Below are 25,124 nucleotides of genomic sequence, written 5' to 3'. Positions count from 1 at the left end.
GCTCCTCCTGAGACACTCGCTCCGGTTATTAAGGCTGCGTTGCAGAATATTGTGGCGATTCCATTAAAAGAGATGATGCCGAGACCTGCCAGCAGGGGGAGATACAGCGCAGCCACGGGACAGACAGACATACATACAGCGCAGATAGACAGACACACAGACATACTGCACACACAGACACACAGACATACATACAGCGCAGATAGACAGACACACAGACATACTGCACACACAGACAGACAGACATACTGCACACACACACAGACAGACATACTGCACACACAGACAGACAGACATACTGCACAGACACAATGTACATACAGCGCAGATAGACAGACACACTGACACAATGTACATACAGACAGACATACTGCACAGACACAATGTACATACAGCGCAGATAGACAGACACACAGACATACTGCACAGACACACAGACAGACATACTGCACAGACACAATGCACATACAGCGCAGATAGACAGACTGCACAGATCGACAGACACACTGACACAATGTACATACAGACAGACATACTGCACAGACACAATGTACATACAGCGCAGATAGACAGACAGACATACTGCACACACAGACATACTGCACAGATAGATAGACACACTGACACAATGTACATACAGACAGACATACTGCACAGACACAATGTACATACAGCGCAGATAGATAGACAGACATACTGCACACACAGACAGACATACTGCACAGACACAATGCACATACAGCGCAGATAGACAGACAGACATACTGCACACACAGACATACTGCACAGACACAATGCACATACAGCGCAGATAGACAGACAGACAGACATACTGCACACACAGACATACTGCACAGACACAATGCACATACAGCGCAGATAGACAGACAGACATACTGCACACACAGACATACTGCACAGATAGATAGACACACTGACACAATGTACATACAGACAGACATACTGCACAGACACAATGTACATACAGCGCAGATAGATAGACAGACATACTGCACACACAGACAGACAGACATACTGCACAGACACAATGCACATACAGCGCAGATAGACAGACAGACAGACATACTGCACACACAGACATACTGCACAGACACAATGTACATACAGCGCAGATAGACAGACTGCGCAGACAGACAGACAGACATACTGCACAGACACAATGTACATACAGCGCAGATAGATAGACAGACATACTGCACACACAGACAGACAGACATACTGCACAGACACAATGCACATACAGCGCAGATAGACAGACAGACAGACATACTGCACACACAGACATACTGCACAGACACAATGCACATATAGCGCAGATAGACAGACAGACAGACATACTGCACACACAGACATACTGCACAGACACAATGCACATATAGCGCAGATAGACAGACTGCGCAGACAGACAGACATACTGCACACACAGACATACTGCACAGATAGACAGACACACTGACACAATGTACATACAGTGCAGATAGACACATTGCACAGACAGACAGACTGTACAGACAGACAGGTTTTATAGATAACCGCGGCCAGCGGCGGAGGTGGAAGGGGCCGGCTGGCTTAACTACACAGGGCAACACTAGACCCGGCTGAAGGACATTTCAATATGTTGTGTGCGTGTTCCTGTGTGCATGTTAGTAAAAGTCTGTGGCAGTGTATGGTGTTAGTGTGTGTGTCAGTGTATAGTGTGAGTATAGTGTGAGTGTGTGTCAGTGTATGGTGTTAGTGTGTGTGTCAGTGTATTGTGTTAGTGTGAGTGTGTGTCAGTGTATTGTGTTAGTGTGTGTCAGTGTATTGTGTTAGTGTGAGTGTGTGTCAGTGTATTGTGTTAGTGTGAGTGTGTGTCAGTGTATTGTGTTAGTGTGTGTGTCAGTGTATAGTGTGAGTATAGTGTGAGTGTGTGTCAGTGTATTGTGTTAGTGTGTGTGTCAGTGTATAGTGTGAGTGTGTGTCAGTGTATGGTGTTAGTGTGTGTGTCAGTGTATGGTGTTAGTGTGAGTGTGTGTCAGTGTATTGTGTTAGTGTGAGTGTGTGTCAGTGTATTGTGTTAGTGTGTGTCAGTGTATAGTGTGAGTATAGTGTGAGTGTGTGTCAGTGTATGGTGTTAGTGTGTGTGTCAGTGTATTGTGTTAGTGTGAGTGTGTGTCAGTATATTGTGTTAGTGTGAGTGTGTGTCAGTGTATTGTGTTAGTGTGAGTGTGTGTCAGTGTATTGTGTTAGTGTGTGTGTCAGTGTATAGTGTGAGTATAGTGTGAGTGTGTGTCAGTGTATGGTGTTAGTGTGTGTGTCAGTGTATGGTGTTAGTGTGAGTGTGTGTCAGTGTATTGTGTTAGTGTGTGTCAGTGTATTGTGTTAGTGTGTGTGTCAGTGTATAGTGTGAGTATAGTGTGAGTGTGTGTCAGTGTATGGTGTTAGTGTGTGTGTCAGTGTATGGTGTTAGTGTGAGTGTGTGTCAGTGTATTGTGTTAGTGTGAGTGTGTGTCAGTGTATTGTGTTAGTGTGTGTGTCAGTGTATAGTGTGAGTATAGTGTGAGTGTGTGTCAGTGTATGGTGTTAGTGTGTGTGTCAGTGTATTGTGTTAGTGTGAGTGTGTGTCAGTATATTGTGTTAGTGTGAGTGTGTGTCAGTGTATTGTGTTAGTGTGTGTGTCAGTGTATAGTGTGAGTATAGTGTGAGTGTGTGTCAGTGTATGGTGTTAGTGTGTGTGTCAGTGTATTGTGTTAGTGTGAGTGTGTGTCAGTATATTGTGTTAGTGTGAGTGTGTGTCAGTGTATTGTGTTAGTGTGAGTGTGTGTCAGTGTATTGTGTTAGTGTGTGTGTCAGTGTATAGTGTGAGTATAGTGTGAGTGTGTGTCAGTGTATGGTGTTAGTGTGTGTGTCAGTGTATTGTGTTAGTGTGAGTGTGTGTCAGTATATTGTGTTAGTGTGAGTGTGTGTCAGTGTATTGTATTAGTGTGTTCCAAAGAAACTTTGCACCCAGGTGCCAGTAGCCCTACGCACACCCCTGTTCTACAGAAAACAATTTGAACTCTGAGTTATCTGCCCCAGTTGTTTGAGTTATCTGCCCCGGCGGCTTTGTATCGAAGGCAGACGATGATGTATTGCGGGGTAAAGCCTCTAAAAGCCCCCTGGGCTGCTGCCGCCTCCGTTACCCGCCCGGCAGCGTTTACGGGCCGTTGGGTCACTTTATGTGTCGTCTCGGCAGAGCAGTAAAGGGATTGGCGGCCGCACTCCGCGCTGGCGTGGAAGTTGTGCCCTTTTTGCGGGTTTTCCATGGACAGGGAGGCATCGCCCGCCGGCAGCTTCTTGACGCCATTAACGCCTCTTGGCTCATTAACTTAAATTAAATGGGAACGGGAATACCCCAACCGGAGGCTGTTGGCGTTTAGCGGCAGAGGCTGTGTAATGAAGCCGACCGGGGATATTATGTAACCAGCGGCTTCCGAGTACGAGGGTGGGTAGTGCGGTTACCATGGAAACTTACAAATCTGACAGTCAACGTCCCTGGTGGGTAAATCATGAGCCTGTTTTTCCTATTGTGCTGTCTTATAGCAGGACTGAGGATCCATCCGTGGAGTAATGAAGGCGATAATGATAAAGGTTTAGTCTGTTTCCGAGAATCGCACTTTTATTTATGAAATTCGTGGGATTCGCTGAGCCGGGACAGACATTATGACAGAAATCTGCGAGAGAGTGAGTGAGTGTCTGGCAGTAGAGAGAGTGAGTGTCTGGCAGTAGAGAGAGAGAGTGAGTGTCTGGCAGTAGAGAGAGTGAGTGAGTGTCTGGCAGTAGAGAGAGTGAGTGAGTGTCTGGCAGTAGAGAGAGTGAGTGAGTGTCTGGCAGTAGAGAGAGAGAGTGAGTGTCTGGCAGTAGAGAGAGTGAGTGAGTGTCTGGCAGTAGAGAGAGAGAGTGAGTGTCTGGCAGTAGAGAGAGTGAGTGAGTGTCTGGCAGTAGAGAGAGAGAGTGAGTGTCTGGCAGTAGAGAGAGTGAGTGAGTGTCTGGCAGTAGAGAGAGTGAGTGAGTGTCTGGCAGTAGAGAGAGCGTGTGAGCATACGGTGTTAGAATTAGCGTGTGTTACTGTATGACATTAGAGTGTGCGTGTGTTAGTATATGGTGTTAGCGCATGTGCTTGAGTGTATGCAGCTGGTGTTAGAGAAATACACTGCGGCCGTTTACCGATCAATACCTGCTAAGCGGCTGCCAGCCCAGGGAGCGAGCCTCCAGCAGCCGTCCGCCAGAGACCGCACTGGGTTAAAGGAGTAGTACAGACATTGAAAGGACGCAAACAGTAATAACAATCGCAGCGGCGTCACCCATCTCCGTACGTAAATAGTAGCGTACTGACGATGGACTCCTCTTCCTCCCCAGCCTTCAATCACCTCAGGACTCGGTGCAGGAACTCTGGGGGTGAAAGCCATTTATTACAGAAATTCTTTCAGCCGGCTCCGCAGCGCATGCACGGAGGACTCTCCTGGGGGCAGTTAGCTAATTTGCAGCTTGGCCTGTATCAGAGCCGTGCCGGGCAGAGCTGGCACAGACGCCGTATGTAAGCACTCATCTGCCAATGTTTGTTTTGCCCCGCTGTCCCCGGGGCAGATGGCGCTGATAATTCTTATTACTAATACATTTGTACATATTGCGGGATTCAGCGAAACGCGTCAGAGGCAGCCGGTGCATGAAGGAAGGTGAAACACCTCCAGCTATTCAGGGATAAAGTTATTTGGGGGCATATAGTGCAGTAGTCGGCCCTGGGCATTCACCAGCCTGTCCAACTTGCCCAATATCTGAAACCCCCCACTCCATTACGTCTGACTCATCGGGGCGATCCGCACTGCTCCTACTACTAATTCAGAACCAAACTGCCCCCCCGTCATGAGATTTGAAATGTATATATATATATATATATATATATATATATATATATATATATACGGTATATGAGATATATATATATGAGATGTGAAATATATATATATATATGAGATGTGATATATATATATATGAGATGATGTGAGATATATATATGAGATGTGATATATATATGAGATGTGAGATATATATATATATGAGATGTGAGATATATATATATGAGATGATGTGAGATATATATATGAGATGTGATATATATATGAGATGTGAGATATATATATATATATATGAGATGTGATATATATATGAGATGTGAGATATATATATATATATATGAGATGTGATATATATATGAGATGTGAGATATATATATATGAGATGTGATATATATATGAGATGTGAGATATATATATATATATATGAGATGTGATATATATATGAGATGTGAGATATATATATATATGAGATGTGAGATATATATGAGATGTGAGATATATATATATATATGAGATGTGATATATATATGAGATGTGAGATATATATATATATATGAGATGTGATATATATATGAGATGTGAGATATATATATATAAGATGTGATATATATATATGAGACGTGAGATATATATATATATATATGAGATGTGAGATATATATATATAGGTTTACAGCACCTCGCCTGTTGCGTTACCCAGATTTCCAGCGGCTTTCATGCTCTACGGAGATCACAGGCTCAGGTTCTAGAATTTTCCTTTCTCCGGCTGGCGTTTTTGAAGTTTGGCGTCGTTTGGCCGCCGTCCGTCTCGCTGAATGATCCCTCTCGCCCCAGCGACCCCACTTTCAGGTTTTCACAGAAACTACACAGAAGCTTCAGCTGAACATCCTGCACCCGCGAGACGCGACGGGCGGCGGACAGAAGCAGCCGAACATCACAGGCACAAAATCTCATTAGAGTGAACCAGACGCGGGTATCGGGGCTATTAGCAGAGAGATCATTGAATTGGAATCCTGGTAGCTGCTCCGAATGAGAATGTTCTGGTCCCGCCGGAGATCGGAGCCGCGGGAATTTAATTACATATTTTATTAAAAATATCAAAACCACCAAACCAAACCAAACTGCCACGCGGACGCTCTGTTTATTAGGCCGCATCAAGCGCTTCACTCATCTTCAATTATTAATGTGGTAACCGCTGGCTCCTCTCGTATTGGGGTACCTGCTGGCTCCTCTCGTATTGGGGTACCTGCTGGCTCCTCTCGTATTGGGGTATCCGCTTCCCATCGTATTGGGGTACCTGCTGGCTCCTCTCGTATTGGGGTACTTGCTGGATCCTCTCGTATTGGGGTACCTGCTGGCTCCTCTCGTATTGGGGTATCCGCTTCCCATCGTATTGGGGTACCTGCTGGCTCCTCTCGTATTGGGGTACTTGCTGGATCCTCTCGTATTGGGGTACCTGCTGGCTCCTCTCGTATTGGGGTACCTGCTGGCTCCTCTCGTATTGGGGTACCTGCTGGCTCCTCTCGTATTGGGGTACCCGCTTCCCATCGTATTGGGGTACCTGCTGGCTCCTCTCGTATTGGGGTACTTGCTGGATCCTCTCGTATTGGGGTACCCGCTGGCTCCTCTCGTATTGGGGTACCCGCTTCCCATCGTATTGGGGTACCCTGCTCCCCATCACCCCGGACGCTCTTGGTTCAGCTCCGTGCAGTCTCTTCGGTTCCCGTGGATGTCAGATCATTAGCTCGGTCCTGCTGTGATTACCCCGGTTCCTGGCGCACGCTGCCCTCTCACATAATAATAATAAATAAATAATAATAATAATTAATAATAATAAATAAATAATAATAATAAATAATAATAATTAATAAATAATAATAATAATTAATAATAATAAATAAATAATAATAATAATAAATAATAATAATTAATAAATAATAATAATGACTTTGATGGCGCTCCGGATCCTAACCGTTTTCTGCCGTTCCACTAATGGGAATGATAACTTATTCCATATTATCTGGAATACTCATAACCTGCTTGCACACAGGTGAAATGACCAAAGAGAGTAATCTGTATGAATGGAGGTACCTGGGGCCAGTGGGAAGCCCCGGAGCCTGCATATAAATCAGAGATTGTGGGGTATCCTCTCCTGCGCGGCCCCCAGCTCCCTGCACCCCCGTCACTGTTGGGGCTCTCAATCTGCTCTCTGAATATTTAAGTCTTGTTGCCATAGCAGCCAATGGAATCTTACTGCTGATTGCAGAATCCTGTTGGTTGCTATGGTGATGAGACCACTTTCAGACACCTTTATATCAGATCCTTTATCATCGATGGATTGCAAGCTCCTATGGTCAGAGCCCAGTCCGTGCCAGCCAATGGTTGATCGCAGAGCCACTCGGTGCGAAGTGTCAGAGATCGCCGACCGGTAGATCCTTCATTCATTCACATTCATTCACATATTTAACCCTTCAAAAGCCAGAAGGGTCAATGGCAGAGTCCGGGGCCACCGTGGGATCTGATGACGGGGAGGAGACACACTCCAGATCCCTGCAAGGAGCGTTAATAAGATCTACGGGAGGGGTACCACTAATCAGAGCCCCCCGGTACCACGGAAAACATCCCGTACCACTAATCAGAGACCCCGGTACCACGGAAAACATCCCGTACCACTAATCAGAGACCCCCGGTACCATGGAAAACATCCCGTACCGTTAATCAGAGACCCCGGTACCACGGAAAACATCCCGTACCACTAATCAGAGACCCCGGTACCACGGAAAACATCCCGTACCACTAATCAGAGACCCCGGTACCACGGAAAACATCCCGTACCACTAATCAGAGACCCCCGGTACCATGGAAAACATCCCGTACCGTTAATCAGAGCCCCCGGTACCACGGAAAACATCCCATACCACTAATCAGAGACCCCCGGTACCACGGAAAACATCCGGTACCGCTAATCAGAGCCCCCGGTACCACGGAAAACATCCGGTATCCCTAATCAGAGCCGCCGGTACCACGGAAAACATCCGGTATCCCTAATCAGAGCCCTCGGTACCACGGAAAACATCTGGTACCACGGAAAACATCCGGTACCACCAATCAGATATTCAGGTATGAAAGGAGGGCGATGTTTGTCTGGCTGGGCGAAGTGAGAGTTGTTGTTGGCGAGATGGCTTTTGGAAGTAACGCTGTTACTCGTTACCCCCCCATTCCCACGGTATCTGCGTGGGGCCCATTAGCGGCTCTCACGGGGCCCGGCACATCCTGCCCCGTCTGTCACACAGAAGCCACTGAAGCCACCACGTGTTGGTAAACATCCGTTTTAATTAATGAAGTCTCTGCCCTCGCAAGGTCAGCGCTGACTGCTGGCGGTTAATTCATGCGAGACTCCGGACGAGTAATTTGTGGCCAAACCGGAAACCTGCATGAAACGTAAAGTTTTGGCGGCACGGCCCGCGGGGGGATCGGCGGATTTATCACCGGACCCCAAATCCCGCCGTTCTTTTTAGCTTTTATGTAGATAATGAGCGCCACAGGAGCATCAGCCGATTAGCAGTAATGTACAGAAAAGTCACGGGGTAAATATAACCCTCCGAACACCTCACCCACGCACAAAAAACCTCTGCCGCCACGTATACGCTATATGTAAATATTACACGCCGCGGCCGGCGTCACACGGATTATTTAAAGAGGCAGATAGGAGGGAAATTAGCAGCATTCACAATCACAGATTATAGAATTATACAGAAACAATATCCCCTATATATACAGAACACCCCCTATACACACAGAGCAACCCCTATACACACAGAACACCCCTATATATACACAGGACACCCCCTATACATACAGAACACCCCTATACACACAGAGCAACCCCTATACACACAGAACACCCCTATATATACACAGGACACCCCCTATACATACAGAACACCCCTATACACACAGAACACCCCCTATACACACAGAACACCCCCTATACACACAGAACACCCCTATACACACAGAACACCCCTATACACACAGAACACCCCCTATACACACAGAACACCCCCTATACACACAGATCACCCCTATATATACAGGGCACCCCTATATACACAGGACACCCCCTATACATACAGAACACCCCTATATATACACAGAACACCCCCTATACACACAGAACACCCCCTATACACACAGAACACCCCTATATATACACAGGACACCCATATACATACAGAACACCCCTATACACACAGAACACCCCCTATACACACAGATCACCCCTATATATATACAGGGCACCCCTATACACACAGAACACCCCTATACACAAAGAACACCCCCTATACACACAGAACACCCCCTATACATACAGAACACCCCTATACACACAGAACACCCCTATACACACAGAACACTCCCTATACACACAGAACACCCCCTATACACACAGATCACCCCTATATATACAGGGCACCCCTATACACACAGAACACCCCTATACACACAGAACACCCCTATACACACAGATCACCCCTATACACACAGATCACCCCTATATATACACAGGACACCCCCTATACATACAGAACACCCCTTATGCACCCATATACAGAGCGAGTACCCCTATACAGGTACAGCAATCCTTTCCATACGTCCCCCGGGTAGATTCTAGGGCCGAGGCGGGGAAAGGGCGTGTCCCGATTGCGGCAGCAGCTCCTCCTCCCCGGCCCCGCCCCCCGAGCAGCCGCAGGGTCCCCTCAGTCTGTGACAGGGAGAGCAGGAACCGGGATCGAGCGGCGGGGCCCCGAGAACCTGCACCCAGGAGCCCTCTGACCCTCACAATCTGCCCCACACCCCGTATCCCCCGCCCCAGCATCCACCTCATCCCCAGTATCCGCCCCGTCCTCAGCATCCGCCTCATCCCCAGTATCTGCCCCGTCCTCATCTTCTGCATCATCGCCTGCTTCTTCCCCATCCCCGGTACCCCCCCCATCCAGTATCTGCCCCCCCCCCGCCCCGAGCATCTGCCCCATCTTCTGCATCCATCTCATCCGCCGTAACCCCCGCACCCCCCGTGCTGCAGCGCCCGCATCTGCCCCAGGATGAATTACCTTCGGCGCCGCCTGTCGGACAGCAGTTTTATCTCCAATCTGCCCCCGGGGTACATGAGCGACCTACAGAGACCCGACCCGACCCCGCAGAGCTCCGGCCCCGGGGGGTTCTTCAGCTCCTTCAGTAACGCGGTGAAACAGACGGCAGCATCCGCGGGGCTAACGGCACCGACCGCACCGGCTGGGGAGAGCGGAGAGCGCCGCCTGCTGGTCATAGATCTGCCCCACAACGACTGGTAAGGGGGGGCAACTGCAGGTCTACTGGGTGGGATCCATTACTGGTCGGGATGTACTGGGAATGCTGCAGGGGGTTCTGGGGATGTTGGGTGGGATATACAGGGCGCCGCGTGTCACCTGTACACTCTATATACAGAGCGCCGCGTGTCACGTTAACCTGTACACTCTATATACAGAGCGCCGCGTGTCACGTTAACCTGTACACTCTATATACAGAGCGCCACGTGTCACGTTAACCTGTACACTCTATATACAGAGCCCTGCGTGTCACGTTAACCTGTACACTCTATATACAGAGCCCTGCGTGTCACGTTAACCTGTACACTCTATATACAGAGCGCGGCGTGTCACGTTAACCTGTACACTCTATATACAGAGCGCCGCGTGTCACGTTAACCTGTACACTCTATATACAGAGCCCCGCGTGTCACGTTAACCTGTACACTCTATATACAGAGCGCGGCGTGTCACGTTAACCTGTACACTCTATATACAGAGCGCGGCGTGTCACGTTAACCTGTACACTCTATATACAGAGCGCGGCGTGTCACGTTAACCTGTACACTCTATATACAGAGCGCCACGTGTCACGTTAACCTGTACACTCTATATACAGAGCGCCGCGTGTCACCTGTACACTCTATATACAGAGCGCCGCGTGTCACGTTAACCTGTACACTCTATATACAGAGCGCCGCGTGTCACGTTAACCTGTACACTCTATATACAGAGCGCCGCGTGTCACCTGTACACTCTATATACAGAGCGCCGCGTGTCACGTTAACCTGTACACTCTATATACAGAGCGCCGCGTGTCACGTTAACCTGTACACTCTATATACAGAGTGCGGCGTGTCACGTTAACCTGTACACTCTATATACAGAGCGCGGCGTGTCACGTGTCACCTGTACACTCTATATACAGAGCGCGGCGTGTCACGTTAACCTGTACACTCTATATACAGAGTGCGGCGTGTCACGTTAACCTGTACACTCTATATACAGAGCACGGCGTGTCACGTTAACCTGTACACTCTATATACAGAGCCCCGCGTGTCACGTTAACCTTTACACTCTATATACAGAGCGCAGTGTGTGTCGTTAACCTGTACACTCTATATACAGAGCACGGCATGTCACCTGTACACTCTATATACAGAGCGCGGCGTGTCACGTTAACCTGTACACTCTATATACAGAGCGCAGTGTGTGTCGTTAACCTGTACACTCTATATACAGAGCGCGGCGTGTCACGTTAACCTGTACACTCTATATACAGAGCACGGCGTGTCACGTTAACCTGTACACTCTATATACAGAGCGTGGCGTGTCACGTTAACCTGTACACTCTATATACAGAGCGCAGTGTGTGTCGTTAACCTGTACACTCTATATACAGAGCGCGGCGTGTCACGTTAACCTGTACACTCTATGTACAGAGCGCCGCGTGTCACGTTAACCTGTACACTCTATGTACAGAGCGCCGCGTGTCACGTTAACCTGTACACTCTATATACAGAGCGCCGCGTGTCACGTTAACCTGTACATTCTATATACAGAGCGCAGCGTGTCACGTTAACCTGTATACTCTATATACAGAGCGCAGCGTGTCACGTTAACCTGTACACTCTATATACAGAGTGCGGTGTGTCACGTTAACCTGTACACTCTATATACAGAGTGCGGTGTGTCACGTTAACCTGTACACTCTATATACAGAGCGCGGCGTGTCACATTAACCTGTACACTCTATATACAGAGCGCGGCGTGTCACGTTAACCTGTATACTCTATATACAGAGCGCCACGTGTCACGTTAACCTGTACACTCTATATACAGAGCGCGGCGTGTCACATTAACCTGTACACTCTATATACAGAGTGCGGTGTGTCACGTTAACCTGTATACTCTATATACAGAGCGCCACGTGTCACGTTAACCTGTATACTCTATATACAGAGCCCCGGTGGTGATGGGGCATCGGCCACAGAATCTGCCACGCCTGGCGTTCCACCAATCGATGCTAATTAACCCCCCCGGGGGCCGAAGAGTTTTTGTCTCCCCTGTGATTTACCAACCAATCGGGATCTAAATGTATCGGAATTCCCGGGAATCTAGAAATCAAAGGTCTAGAACCTCTAGAAAAGTCTCAGTGAACCTCAGTAAGTTCCTTGCAGATACGGCAGAGAATTCCTCATGTGAGGTTCTGGTACCGTGTCACATGTACGAGTCGTGTCACGTGTACGAGTCGTGTCACGTGTACGAGTCGTGTGCCGTGCTTTATGGCAGCGTGGTGATCGGATGATCTCCTTTGTTATTTGGGGTATATGGGACCCGCTGGTTGCTCTCGGGGGTTATTCTCCCAGTCTGTTTCTTTGTTTCTGGTATTGTTTATTATTATTATTATTATTATATATTATTATTATTATATATTATTATTATTATATATATTATTATACATTATTATTATTATTATATATTATTATTATTATTATATATTATTATTATTATTATTATTATTATGCCCGCGGGGGTAAATATATCCGGGGTTCTGGAGCTCGTCGCCCCGTTGGTAATATTTGCCGTGTGAGAGGTGCCGGGGGTTCTGGTTTGGCGCGTGTCTCCGGCGCGTGGATCAGCGGGTTTCAGGGAGATGCCGTCAAATATTTATACGCAGCTTTCAAGATGTCTGTCTGCATCCAGGTTTCGGCTCCGTGGGGCATCTCCGCGCTGAATAATTTAACCCGTGGTATTAGGAGGAGGACGCCGCAGATTGTCCTCTATTATCCGAGTGTTTCCCCCGCTTATTAACGATTACCGAGTCCGGATACAGCGAGCGCCACGTGAAGGGTTAACAGGCTTCCTTTAGCTTTATGATCAGAGATACACTATATGGCCAAAAGTATTGGGACGCCTGACCATTCCAACAACAAGGACTTTGATGACATCACATTCTAAATACAGAGACATTAATATGAAGTCATAATGGCTTCCGCTCTTCTGGGAAGGTTTGTTTGTCAGGTCAGGCGCTGATGTTGGAAGAGACGTCCGTCTCGCAATCTCCATTCCAGTTCATCTCGATGGAGTTGAGGTTGGGGCTCCGTGAAGCCGGCCAGGTTCTTCCATCCCAGACTCTTCCAGCCGTGTCTTTATGGAGCTCACTTTGTGCGCGGGCCCCGTCACGCTGGGATAGAAAAGAGTTTCCCCCCAAACTGTCCCCACAAAGCTGGAAGATGGGCATCGTCCAAAATGTCTTGGGATGCCCCCTTCTTACAACGAGGATCAGGAATAAGACGCAGGAGCCGCGGCCGGTAAATGTAATCCTCACAGGCGGAACGTTCCGGCGAGATACAAAGTATTCTTTATTCCCTCATCAGATGGATGAATAGAACCCGAGGAACCCGGTTAGGAAGCGCATCATCCCTCCGTTTCTTCCAGAGGAAGCGGATTAAAGGAGTCGTTTCCGAGGGTCTCAGCTCCGAGCGCCGGGAGCGTCCTGCGATTTCTCGCGCCGCCGCCAACGTTTCTACAGAATAAGTGAAAAGGATCCTTTATCTAAAATAATCTTCGTGTAACTGCCCATCAGACACTTTCTAGAAATGGGGTCATCGGGGCTGGAACTGCCTCGTCGCAGCACTCTGAGGTGGTCTTCTGGAGGAAGAGGGGGTCTGACCTCCATCACTGCATTAAAGCCTGCGCTCTTGTGGAGGTCCCATGGAGCTCCAGACCCCCATTCCATTATTTGATATGACTAGGCCAGGGATCATGCCCCCTGTAACGCGGCCCCCAAGCAGCTCCCCGGTTTAGCCCCTTGGACAGGCTGCCCTCGATCCTACGTCCACATGAATAATATTTTACATACAGCCTCCGTTTCCTTCCCTTCCCCCGTTTTTGTTGTAGTTATATATAAAAAACCCAATGTAAATAATTATCGATCTGAAATAAGATCGTGGACACGATGTATCGGAAGATGATGAATGATTTGCACCCATAGGGGGCACTCCGGGCCGAAATACTTCTTATTCTGTACATTTTCTGCATTTTCCTCTTCCTGGGAATTATTTCTTTCGTTAACGGCTTTGGAAATCCCAGAAACGCTGGAAATGAGTCAGAGACGTGACTGGCGGCCGATCCGTTGGCGCAGCGGCTGTCGTTAATATGTAATAATTTAACCCTGTATGTGGTCAGGTGGGAACGGCGCGGTAATAAACTAATGAGGACTTACTGGCTTTTCAAGAAAATCTGCTTTTATTTGGTAAAATGTAGGTTGTCTCCTTCGCGTCGGCCCCGTATCGCTCACTGAATGCTGACTGAAACGCAGTTAAACGCCGCGCCCTCACGTGGAGCGAAGCTTAAGACGTTATTTTATTTATAATCCATTGGTTTAAAGTAAATCTTCCTAATATTTTCCCCTCCAGATCAGACTTTTGTTTCTGACGGCAGATACGTTGTGACCCGGCCCGTTTAGTCCCCCGTGACCCGGCCCGTTTAGTCCCCCGTGACCCGGCGCGTTTAGTCCCCCGTGACCCGGCCCGTTTAGTCCCCCGTGACCCGGCGCTTTAGTCCCCCGTGACCCGGCCCGTTTAGTCCCCCGTGACCCGGCGCGTTTAGTCCCCCGTGACCCGGCGCGTTTAGTCCCCCGTGACCCGGCGCGTTTAGTCCCCCGTGACCCGGCCCGTTTAGTCCCCCCGTGATCCGGCCCGTTTAGTCCCCCGTGACCCGGCACGTTTAGTCCCCCGTGACCCGGCGCGTTTAGTCCCCCGTGACCTGGCGCGTTTAGTCCCCGTGACCCGGCGCGTTTAGTCCCCCGTGACCCGGGTTTTATGGGCGACCCAGTGGCTTCCATTGGGGAAGATGGTGAAACTGAGTGAGAAGTAACTGCTCAGGGGCAGGAGGGTCCTGGCGGAGGGTTTAGGAGGAGATCGAATCAACACCAAAGTCTGAAGGCAAAGTGACAGAGAGGACTCGGCAGACTCCAGCTCAGATGGCAGCCACAAAGCCAAGGAAAGGCACTGCAGGGCGGCCACCAACAATCGGGGCAACCAAAGACACACCAACCGGCCACGGACCAAGCCTGTCACCGAGGCACAGGGGCTTTATTGGGGGGGCTAGAAGGTGATATAAAGCGTGTGTATAGATCGATATACTGGATGTACCGGGACGCTGTAAACGCCGCTGCACCCCTGTTATACCCCCCGAGTAACTCTTGCGGGGGGCCGCAGTGATTGTCCTCGGGCTTCCTCCTCCTCTTGTCTTTTCCCCCGGGGGCCGGTCCTTGGCCCCTGTAATTGTTTGCGCGTTCGGTGTTTACGAGCTCCGAGAAGCAGTAATTAGAACCATCTGAGATCTGGTGTTTTCGTGGAACAGATGCTCCTGTTTTTGTCTTCCTTTTTACCTGATTGTTTCCCTTTTCAGGGTCACCTTTTGCCATCTGGAAGTCTGTCTCTCGTGGCGCTGCTGATACCCACCGGTATCCGGCCCCCGGTAACAGTCACCCCTTTTAACCCACCAAAATATGCATTAATCACCCGGCACAACGGACATTTATCATCTTTTATAAAGCACATCCACGGGCCAAACAGGAGAGTGCATCTGACTGCTGGGGCATCACGCTGATGCAGTGTATGATGTGTGTGATGTCACTGGTGCCTCATGCACAGGGTGTATGATGTCACTGGTGCCTCATGCACAGAGTGTATGATGTCACTGGTGCCTCTTGCACAGACTGTGTGTGATGCCACTGATGTCCTATGCCTAGGGTGTGTGTGTGATGTCACTCATGTCTTAGGCGCAGGGTGTGTGATGTCACATGTCCTGTGCGCAGGGTGTGTGTGATGTCACTGATGCCTCATGCACAGACTGTGTGTGTGATGTCACTGAGGTTGGGGATAAGGCTGTGAGTGATGTCACTGAGGTTGGGCGAAAGGCCGTTATGTCCTTCACCTGTTGCTGGAGGAGGCCGATGTCTGAGGCATTGCGCTTTGCTTATTGGGAGACTGCCGTGTCTCCGGAGAATGCGCTGCGTGGGCATTAATGCTTCGTGGGCCCCCCCCCCCGCGCAGAGCGATCCTGGACAGAGAAACAGGACAGCTTGTTCTGCAAAAAATAAACAGCAGCTGCTTCCAGATCCGCCTGTTTAAGGTGATTTTCCTTATTAAAATACTGAATGTAAGCAGTGTCATAGAGTGTAAGCTCCTAGGATCAGGGCCCATTTCTCTTCCGTTACCAGTCTGTCTTACTCTAATTGTCAGGTTTAATGTTATTGTAATTTCTTGCTCTCCCCCGGTGAAACATCGCCACGGAATCTGTCAGCGCTATACTATATCATATATATATATGATAACGCTGTAATGTGATAAAATTACGGGGGGTTCGCTTACAAGATCTCTCAGCCACACACACGCCATACATCACACATCTCAGCAACACACACGCCATACATCACACATCTCAGCAACACACACGCCATACATCACACACCTCAGCAACACACATCACACTCAGCAACACACACGCCATACATCACACACCTCAGCCACACACATCACACTCAGCAACACACACGCCATACATCACACATCTCAGCAACACACACGCCATACATCACACATCTCAGCAACACACACGCCATACATCACACATCTCAGCAACACACATCACACTCAGCAACACACACGCCATACATCACACATCTCAGCAACACACACGCTATACATCACACATCTCAGCAACACACATCACACTCAGCAACACACACGCCATACATCACACATCTCAGCAACACACATCACACTCAGCAACACACACGCTATACATCACACATCTCAGCAACACACACGCTATACATCACACATCTCAGCAACACACATCACACTCAGCAACACACACGCCATACATCACACATCTCAGCAACACACATCACACTCAGCAACACACACGCCATACATCACACATCTCAGCAACACACACGCTATACATCACACATCTCAGCAACACACATCACACTCAGCAACACACACGCCATACATCACACATCTCAGCAACACACATCACACTCAGCAACACACACGCCATACATCACACATCTCAGCAACACACATCACACTCAGCAACACACACGCCATACATCACACATCTCAGCAACACACACGCCATACATCACACATCTCAGCAACACACATCACACTCAGCAACACACACGCCATACATCACACATCTCAGCAACACACACGCTATACATCACACACCTCAGCAACACACACGCCATACATCACACATCTCAGCAACACACACGCCATACATCACACATCTCAGCAACACACACGCCATACATCACACACCTCAGCAACACACACGCTATACATCACACACCTCAGCAACACACATCACACTCAGCAACACACACGCCATACATCACACACCTCAGCAACACACACGCCATACATCACACATCTCAGCAACACACATCACACTCAGCAACACACACGCCATACATCACACATCTCAGCAACACACATCACACTCAGCCACACACACGCCATACATCACACATCTCAGCAACACACATCACACTCAGCAACACACACGCTATACATCACACACCTCAGCCACACATACGCCATACATCACACACCTCAGCAACACACACGCCATACATCACACATCTCAGCAACACACACGCCATACATCACACACCTCAGCAACACACATCACACTCAGCAACACACACGCCATACATCACACATCTCAGCAACACACACGCTATACATCACACACCTCAGCAACACACATCACACTCAGCAACACACACGCCATACATCACACATCTCAGCAACACACATCACACTCAGCAACACACACGCCATACATCACACATCTCAGCAACACACATCACACTCAGCAACACACACGCCATACATCACACATCTCAGCAACACACACGCTATACATCACACACCTCAGCAACACACACGCCATACATCACACATCTCAGCAACACACACGCTATACATCACACACCTCAGCAACACACACGCCATACATCACACATCTCAGCAACACACACGCCATACATCACACACCTCAGCAACACACACGCTATACATCACACACCTCAGCAACACACATCACACTCAGCAACACACACGCCATACATCACACATCTCAGCAACACACACGCTATACATCACACACCTCAGCAACACACATCACACTCAGCAACACACACGCCATACATCACACATCTCAGCAACACACACGCTATACATCACACACCTCAGCAACACACATGCTATACATCACACATCTCAGCAACACACATCACACTCAGCAACACACATCACACTCAGCAACACACACGCCATACATCACACATCTCAGCAACACACACGCCATACATCACACATCTCAGCAACACACATCACACTCAGCAACACACACGCCATACATCACACATCTCAGCAACACACACGCTATACATCACACACCTCAGCAACACACATCACACTCAGCAACACACACGCCATACATCACACATCTCAGCAACACACATCACACTCAGCAACACACACGCTATACATCACACACCTCAGCAACACACATCACACTCAGCAACACACACGCCATACATCATACATCTCAGCAACACACATCACACTCAGCAACACACACGCCATACATCACACATCTCAGCAACACACATCACACTCAGCAACACACATCACACTCAGCAACACACAGGCCATACATCACACATCTCAGCAACACACACACTATACATCACACACCTCAGCAACACACATCACACTCAGCAACACACACGCTATACATCACACACCTCAGCAACACACATCACACTCAGCAACACACACGCTATACATCACACACCTCAGCAACACACACGCTATACATCACACACCTCAGCAACACACATCACACTCAGCAACACACAGGCCATACATCACACATCTCAGCAACACACACGCCATACATCACACATGTCAGCAACACACATCACACTCAGCAACACACACACTATACATCACACATCTCAGCAACACACATCACACTCAGCAACACACACGCCATACATCACACATGTCAGCAACACACACGCTATACATCACACATCTCAGCAACACGCGCCATCCATGACACGTCAGCCACACGTCACATATCTTAGCCTTACACACGCCATACATCACACATGTCAGCCACACACATAACACTCAGCAACACACACGCCATACATCACACATCTCAGCAACACGTCGCATATCTCAGCCTCACACGCGTGTGTTCTCCTATTCAGAAGCAGCATCGTTGTGTCAAACGGTCCATCGATTGCTAGAAGAGCAGATCCCGGACCGCCGTGATACACAGGAACGGGGTATTGGGGGCTTGGGGTACATACGTGTCCTACTTCTAATAACTTTGTGACCTCATTCATTGCTAACAAAAATGGCTCAATTTTTCTGAAATCCGTCTCTCAATCCATCAGTGGCGGTGACTTAACCGGATCAAAGCCAAACGTGTGTCCGCGATCCCAAATAATAAGTGAATAAACGAAACGTGCAACACAAAAATAACATACAAAGATACCGCGAGCGTTCCCACACAACGTATCCACAGCATTCACTGACCTAAAGACGGAGCTCGAGAGTCGGCAGCTTCTGTGTCTGCCGAGGCCCCTGGGCGCGCTACGTGTGCGTCGGTTAGCAGTGGAACCACCGCCTCCTATAAACTCACAGACCGGACGGGCTCTGTTTTGGGATTTACGCTCTGTGTGTAGAGAGGGACCGCCGGTGCTGATCGGTACAGATTCTGGTGTTTGGACTCAGGACCTGCTGCTCGTTCCCCGCTCTGCTGCTGCTTGGTCTTTGGACGGACGCCCAGAAATAAGATGGACGCAGCAGGCGATCTGCCATCAGCACAGACAATAATGCCGCTGTCATCCAGAACAAACCCGGAACCCGTCCGTGGGCTGGATCCCTGTCAGCAGAGCTTAAGAATGACGTATATCCATAGATTGTCTGTAATTCCAGCCGGGTTTTTGCTGATGAGAAGGGGCATTTATTGTTCATGTACTAGGAGATACGTTTTGTCAGCACTGTGGACAGGTCCTGCGTTCCAGGCTCTTGTGGACGGTTCCGAATGTGCTGAATTCTTGTGGACGGTTCCCCATGTTCCGGGTTTTTGTGGACGGTTCCCCATGTTCTAGGTTCTTCTGGAGGGTTCCCCATGTTCTAGGTTTTTCTGGAGGGTTCCCCATGTTCTGGATTCTTGTGGACAGTTCCCCATGTTCTGGGTTTTTGTGGACGGTTCCCCATGTTCTGGATTCTTGTGGACAGCTCCTCATGTTCTGGATTCTTGTGGACGGCTCCTCATGTTCTGGGTTCTTGTGAACGGTGCCACATGTTTTGGGTTGTTGTGGACGGTTCCCCATGTTCTGAGCTCTTGTGGACGGTTCCTCATGTTTTGGGTTGTTGTGGACGGTTCCTCATGTTCTGGATTCTTGTGGACGGCTCCTCATGTTCTGGATTCTTGTGGTCAGCTCCTCATGTTCTAGATTCTTGTGGTCAGCTCCTCATGTTCTGGGTTGTTGTGGACGGTTTCCCATGTTCTGGATTCTTGTGGACGGCTCCTCATGTTCTGGGTTCTTGTGGACGGTGCCACATGTTTTGGGTTGTTGTGGACGGTTCCCCATGTTCTGAGCTCTTGTGGACGGTTCCTCATGTTTTGAGTTGTTGTGGACGGTTCCCCATGTTCTGGATTCTTGTGGACGGCTCCTCATGTTCTGAGCTCTTGTGGACGGTTCCACATGTTTTGGGTTGTTGTGGACGGTTCCACATGTTTTGGGTTGTTGTGGACGGTTCCCCATGTTCTGAGCTCTTGTGGACGGTTCCTCATGTTTTGGGTTGTTGTGGATGGTTCCTCATGTTCTGGGTTCTTGTGGATGGTGCCACATGTTTTGGCCTGTTGTGGACGGTGCCACATGTTTTGGGTTGTTGTGGACGGCTCCTCATGTTCTGGGTTTTTGTGGACGGTTCCCCATGTTCTGAGCTCTTGTGGACGGCTCCCTGTGGCGATGGCCGATTTCAGAGCCTGACACTAATGTATGGATTGCATTCCTGCCAATAGCCGTGAGATTTACATCGGAGTGAATTAAGAGCCCAGAAGAGATGACATCACTGCGGAAATGGCTCAGCTTCATTATAACAACAGAAAACAAATACTATTACTCTCAGCCGAAATCTCCGGTTCCCATATCTAATGTCTAGTTAATTAACATTCTCTTAGCTCTCTCTAAAATGAACAAATGTGCGGCTCTCTTCTTTTATGACTATATATTTCTCCTTCCCGGTGTTTATACCCCAAGCAGACAGTAGAGGGCAGCACACGCCAAGGTTTGGGGTAATTAATTAAAATGAATTATTCTTATACCCGGACCGGCGATAATATATTTTATTCCAGGATAATGAATTAAAATGAATTATTCTTATACCCGAACCGGGCGATAATATATTTTATTCCGGGATAATGAATTATAATTAGATTATTGTTATACCCGGACCGGCGATAATATATTTTATTCCAGGATAATGAATTATAATGATATTATTCTTATACCCGGACCGGCGATAATATATTTTATTCCAGGATAATGAATTATAATGATATTATTCTTATACCCGGACCGGCGATGATATATTTTATTCCAGGATAATGAATTATAATTAGATTATTGTTATACCCGGACCGGCGATAATATATTTTATTCCAGGATAATGAATTAGAATGATATTATTCTTATACCCGGACCGGGCGATGATATATTTTATTCCAGGATAATGAATTATAATGATATTATTCTTATACCCGGACCGGGCGATGATATATTTTATTCCAGGATAATGAATTATAATGATATTATTCTTATACCCGGACCGGCGATGATATATTTTATTCCAGGATAATGAATTAGAATGATATTATTCTTATACCCGGACCGGCGATAATATATTTTATTCCAGGATAATGAATTATAATGATATTATTCTTATACCCGGACCGGGCGATGATATATTTTATTCCAGGATAATGAATTATAATGATATTATTCTGATACCCGGACCGGCGATGATATATTTTATTCCAGGATAATGAATTAGAATGAATTATTCTTATACCCAAACTCTGAGATAATATATTTAATTGCTCTCCTGCCGCTGCCGCTCACCTGGTTAATCTCACTAAATGGTTTCACCAGATAAACTGTGTAGATTTTATCGATTTTTTTCTGGTCACAGAAAGGTCACGATGTGATTGCTGGTCGCAGAGAGTGATAGATAAGTGATCTGGAGCTTATGATGTCATCAATCATTTAGACGCAGAGCTTTTCCCCAGCAGGTTACAGGGCAATAGCCTGCGGTTCAACCCATACAGGGTCATAAAACTAGGGGCTCCATGACATGCAGTTATACAGAGTGGGGGTCTCTGGAGACGGCAGCGAGGGGCCAGGAGAGGCTGCCGGTTCCGTGGGGTGTGGAGCTGGATATTATTTATCTTTATCATTTATTGATTTATATAGCGCCACCATGTTCCGTAGTGTCGTAGGGATCAGATCTGTGGATGAAGTGGTAGTTTATTTGTTGGTGTGCCGCGGCGGGTACATCCCGAGTGTCGGGGGTTTCATTTATGGGACGTTGTACGATGATGTGATGTTTTCATTGATTAAATTAACATTCTGGGGGGAGGGGCAGCTGGTGCTTCACGTGTTTGTGAAACGCGTTCCTCGTCCCTTCGTTTAGTTCTCGTTTTTCTCGATATAAATGCGTGTATTAAATTCTGCCGTTACGATCCTTCTAACCCCGCAGCACCGTAATCCGGTATCAGCCGCGGGCCGCCTCCGCGTGATATGAGCCGCGCCGGCCATTATTGCGTCTGATTGAATTTCCTGGTGATGCGCTGGAGGCGGCTGAGAAACCAATAATCTGATCATATTGGTTCCGGTGAGCGCATCGCTCGGCGGGTGACGTGGCCGCCTCCAGCGCGGTAATGCTGTCTCTGATGGGGCTGATTTCATTAGCGCCTAATTACGGCGGCTGCCTTCCTTCGGCTCGTTATCTGGTTTCTGGCGATATATCGTGTTAGCGGTAATCTCATTTCACGTGGGGAATAAAAAGGGGATCTGGGGGAGTCATTCCTGTAGATTGTGAGCTTTATGGACACCCCGGTTTCTACTGGATTCGCTCACGGTTTATATTTTTTAATTGTAGGACGAAATGTTTCCGAGGAAAGAGGGTCCACGGCAACTACGAGATAAGAGTGGAGCAGGTGAGACGTTGGGCTTTATTAACATTACTGCGCTACTGACGCTTACAGACAAGCTAAGGGTAATAATCCCGGGGACCTGCGCAGGGTTCAGATGCTTCGCGTGGTATTTTGGGGGGGTCTGTTTTCTCCATTAGCCGCCCCAGGGGTTAGCAGTTTGTGCCACCACAGCCCAGGTCATCCCAGGGGATTATATCCGGCTGAGGGTTACCACACGTGTTTCTACCCTCTGACATGTTCTTCATTTACAAAACGTCACTTTTGCTTTTTCTTTTAAGGCTGAGTTTTCAGAAATCAGTCTCTCCGCGCATTCTGATGGCGCTTACACCGTAGACTTGCAGATGGTTCGGAATGGGAATAAAATTGTCAGGTAAGCAAAGTAAAAAATTTGTTATTGTTAATACAGCTGGGAGAGAGAAGGGTAGTCAGCGGTTGGGAGAGAGAAGGGTCGCTGGGAGAGAGAAGGGTTGCTGGGAGAGAGAAGGGTCACTGGCAGCTGGGAGAGAGAAAGGAAGGAAGTGATTTATGTAAGCTGTGGTTTTTTATGCTTCCCTCCTTCTCTGAGAAACTGTAATTGTTCTACTTTTAGGTCGTTCCGACCAGATTTTGTCCTCATTCGACAACATTCCTTCAGCATGACAGAGAATGAAGATTTCCGGAACCTGATCATCGGCCTGCAGTACGCCGGAATCCCCAGCATAAACTCCTTGGAGTCCATTTATAACTTTAGTGACAAGCCATGGGTGGTAAGTGATTGTCCACGCGTCATAACCTTCCCCTCCCGGACACGTAGCAATAACTTCATGAACTCACTGAATAAACCGGATTCTAATCATTCGGAGAGGTTTATTCATCATTAATGCGAAGGCCAGATCTCCCCTGCCCTCTTCTAAGGCCTCTATACCTCGTGTGATATGGAACCGCTCGGTGGATCTCCTCGGCGGCGTCTCTTACCTCAGTGCACAGACCCACGAGGCATCTGGGCTGGGCTGTGGGTGGAGCTAGAGACGTGGTACCATAGAGATCTATCATGCCTGACGGTAGCCAGTCGAGTGCCTCTCTATGGTAAGACTTTTGATAATTTATTGTGGAAAATGCAGTAAATTTCCTTTTGTTATTATTTTTATATTTTCCAGTTTGCCCAACTTATATCAGCCTATAAGATGCTGGGACCAGAAAGATTTCCATTAATCGAGCAGACGTTTTACCCGAACCACAAGGAGATGGTAAGGAGGCATTTCTGTTATATCACCGGCCGCCACCGGCCGCCATGTTCTCTGCCTCAGGGGATCGGTATATAACCCACGGCTCGGGGGATCGGTATATAACCCACGGCTCGGGGGATCGGTGTATTACCCACGGCTCGGGGGATCGGTGTATTACCCACGGCTCGGGGGATCGGTATATCACCCACGGCTCGGGGGATCGGTGTATTACCCACGGCTTGGGGGATCGGTGTATTACCCACGGCTCGGGGGATCGGTATATCACCCACGGCTCGGGGAATCGGTATATCACCCACGGCTCGGGGGATCGGTATATCACCC

The 25,124-nt window shown here is 48.3% G+C and overlaps 1 protein-coding gene across 1 annotated transcript in view; it reads left to right on the top strand.

The window, feature by feature from the left end:
- Nucleotides 1-9,911: 9,911 nt before the first annotated feature.
- Nucleotides 9,912-25,124, top strand: part of SYN2 (synapsin II) — a 34,612-nt gene continuing 19,399 nt past the window's right edge. The window contains exons 1-5 of the mRNA XM_053468612.1: nt 9,912-10,244; nt 23,523-23,580; nt 23,856-23,947; nt 24,167-24,323; nt 24,714-24,803. Of these exons, the coding sequence (XP_053324587.1) occupies nt 10,000-10,244; nt 23,523-23,580; nt 23,856-23,947; nt 24,167-24,323; nt 24,714-24,803 (642 nt within the window). The 5' untranslated portion in view covers nt 9,912-9,999. The remainder of the gene's footprint in view (nt 10,245-23,522; nt 23,581-23,855; nt 23,948-24,166; nt 24,324-24,713; nt 24,804-25,124) is intronic.

Source organism: Spea bombifrons, chromosome 6 (genome assembly GCF_027358695.1).
Source record: "Spea bombifrons isolate aSpeBom1 chromosome 6, aSpeBom1.2.pri, whole genome shotgun sequence".
NCBI classification, from domain to species: Eukaryota; Metazoa; Chordata; class Amphibia; order Anura; family Pelobatidae; genus Spea; species Spea bombifrons.
The sequence above is the reverse complement of the archived record's forward strand: the minus strand, read 5'-3'. Positions and strand labels throughout refer to the sequence as shown.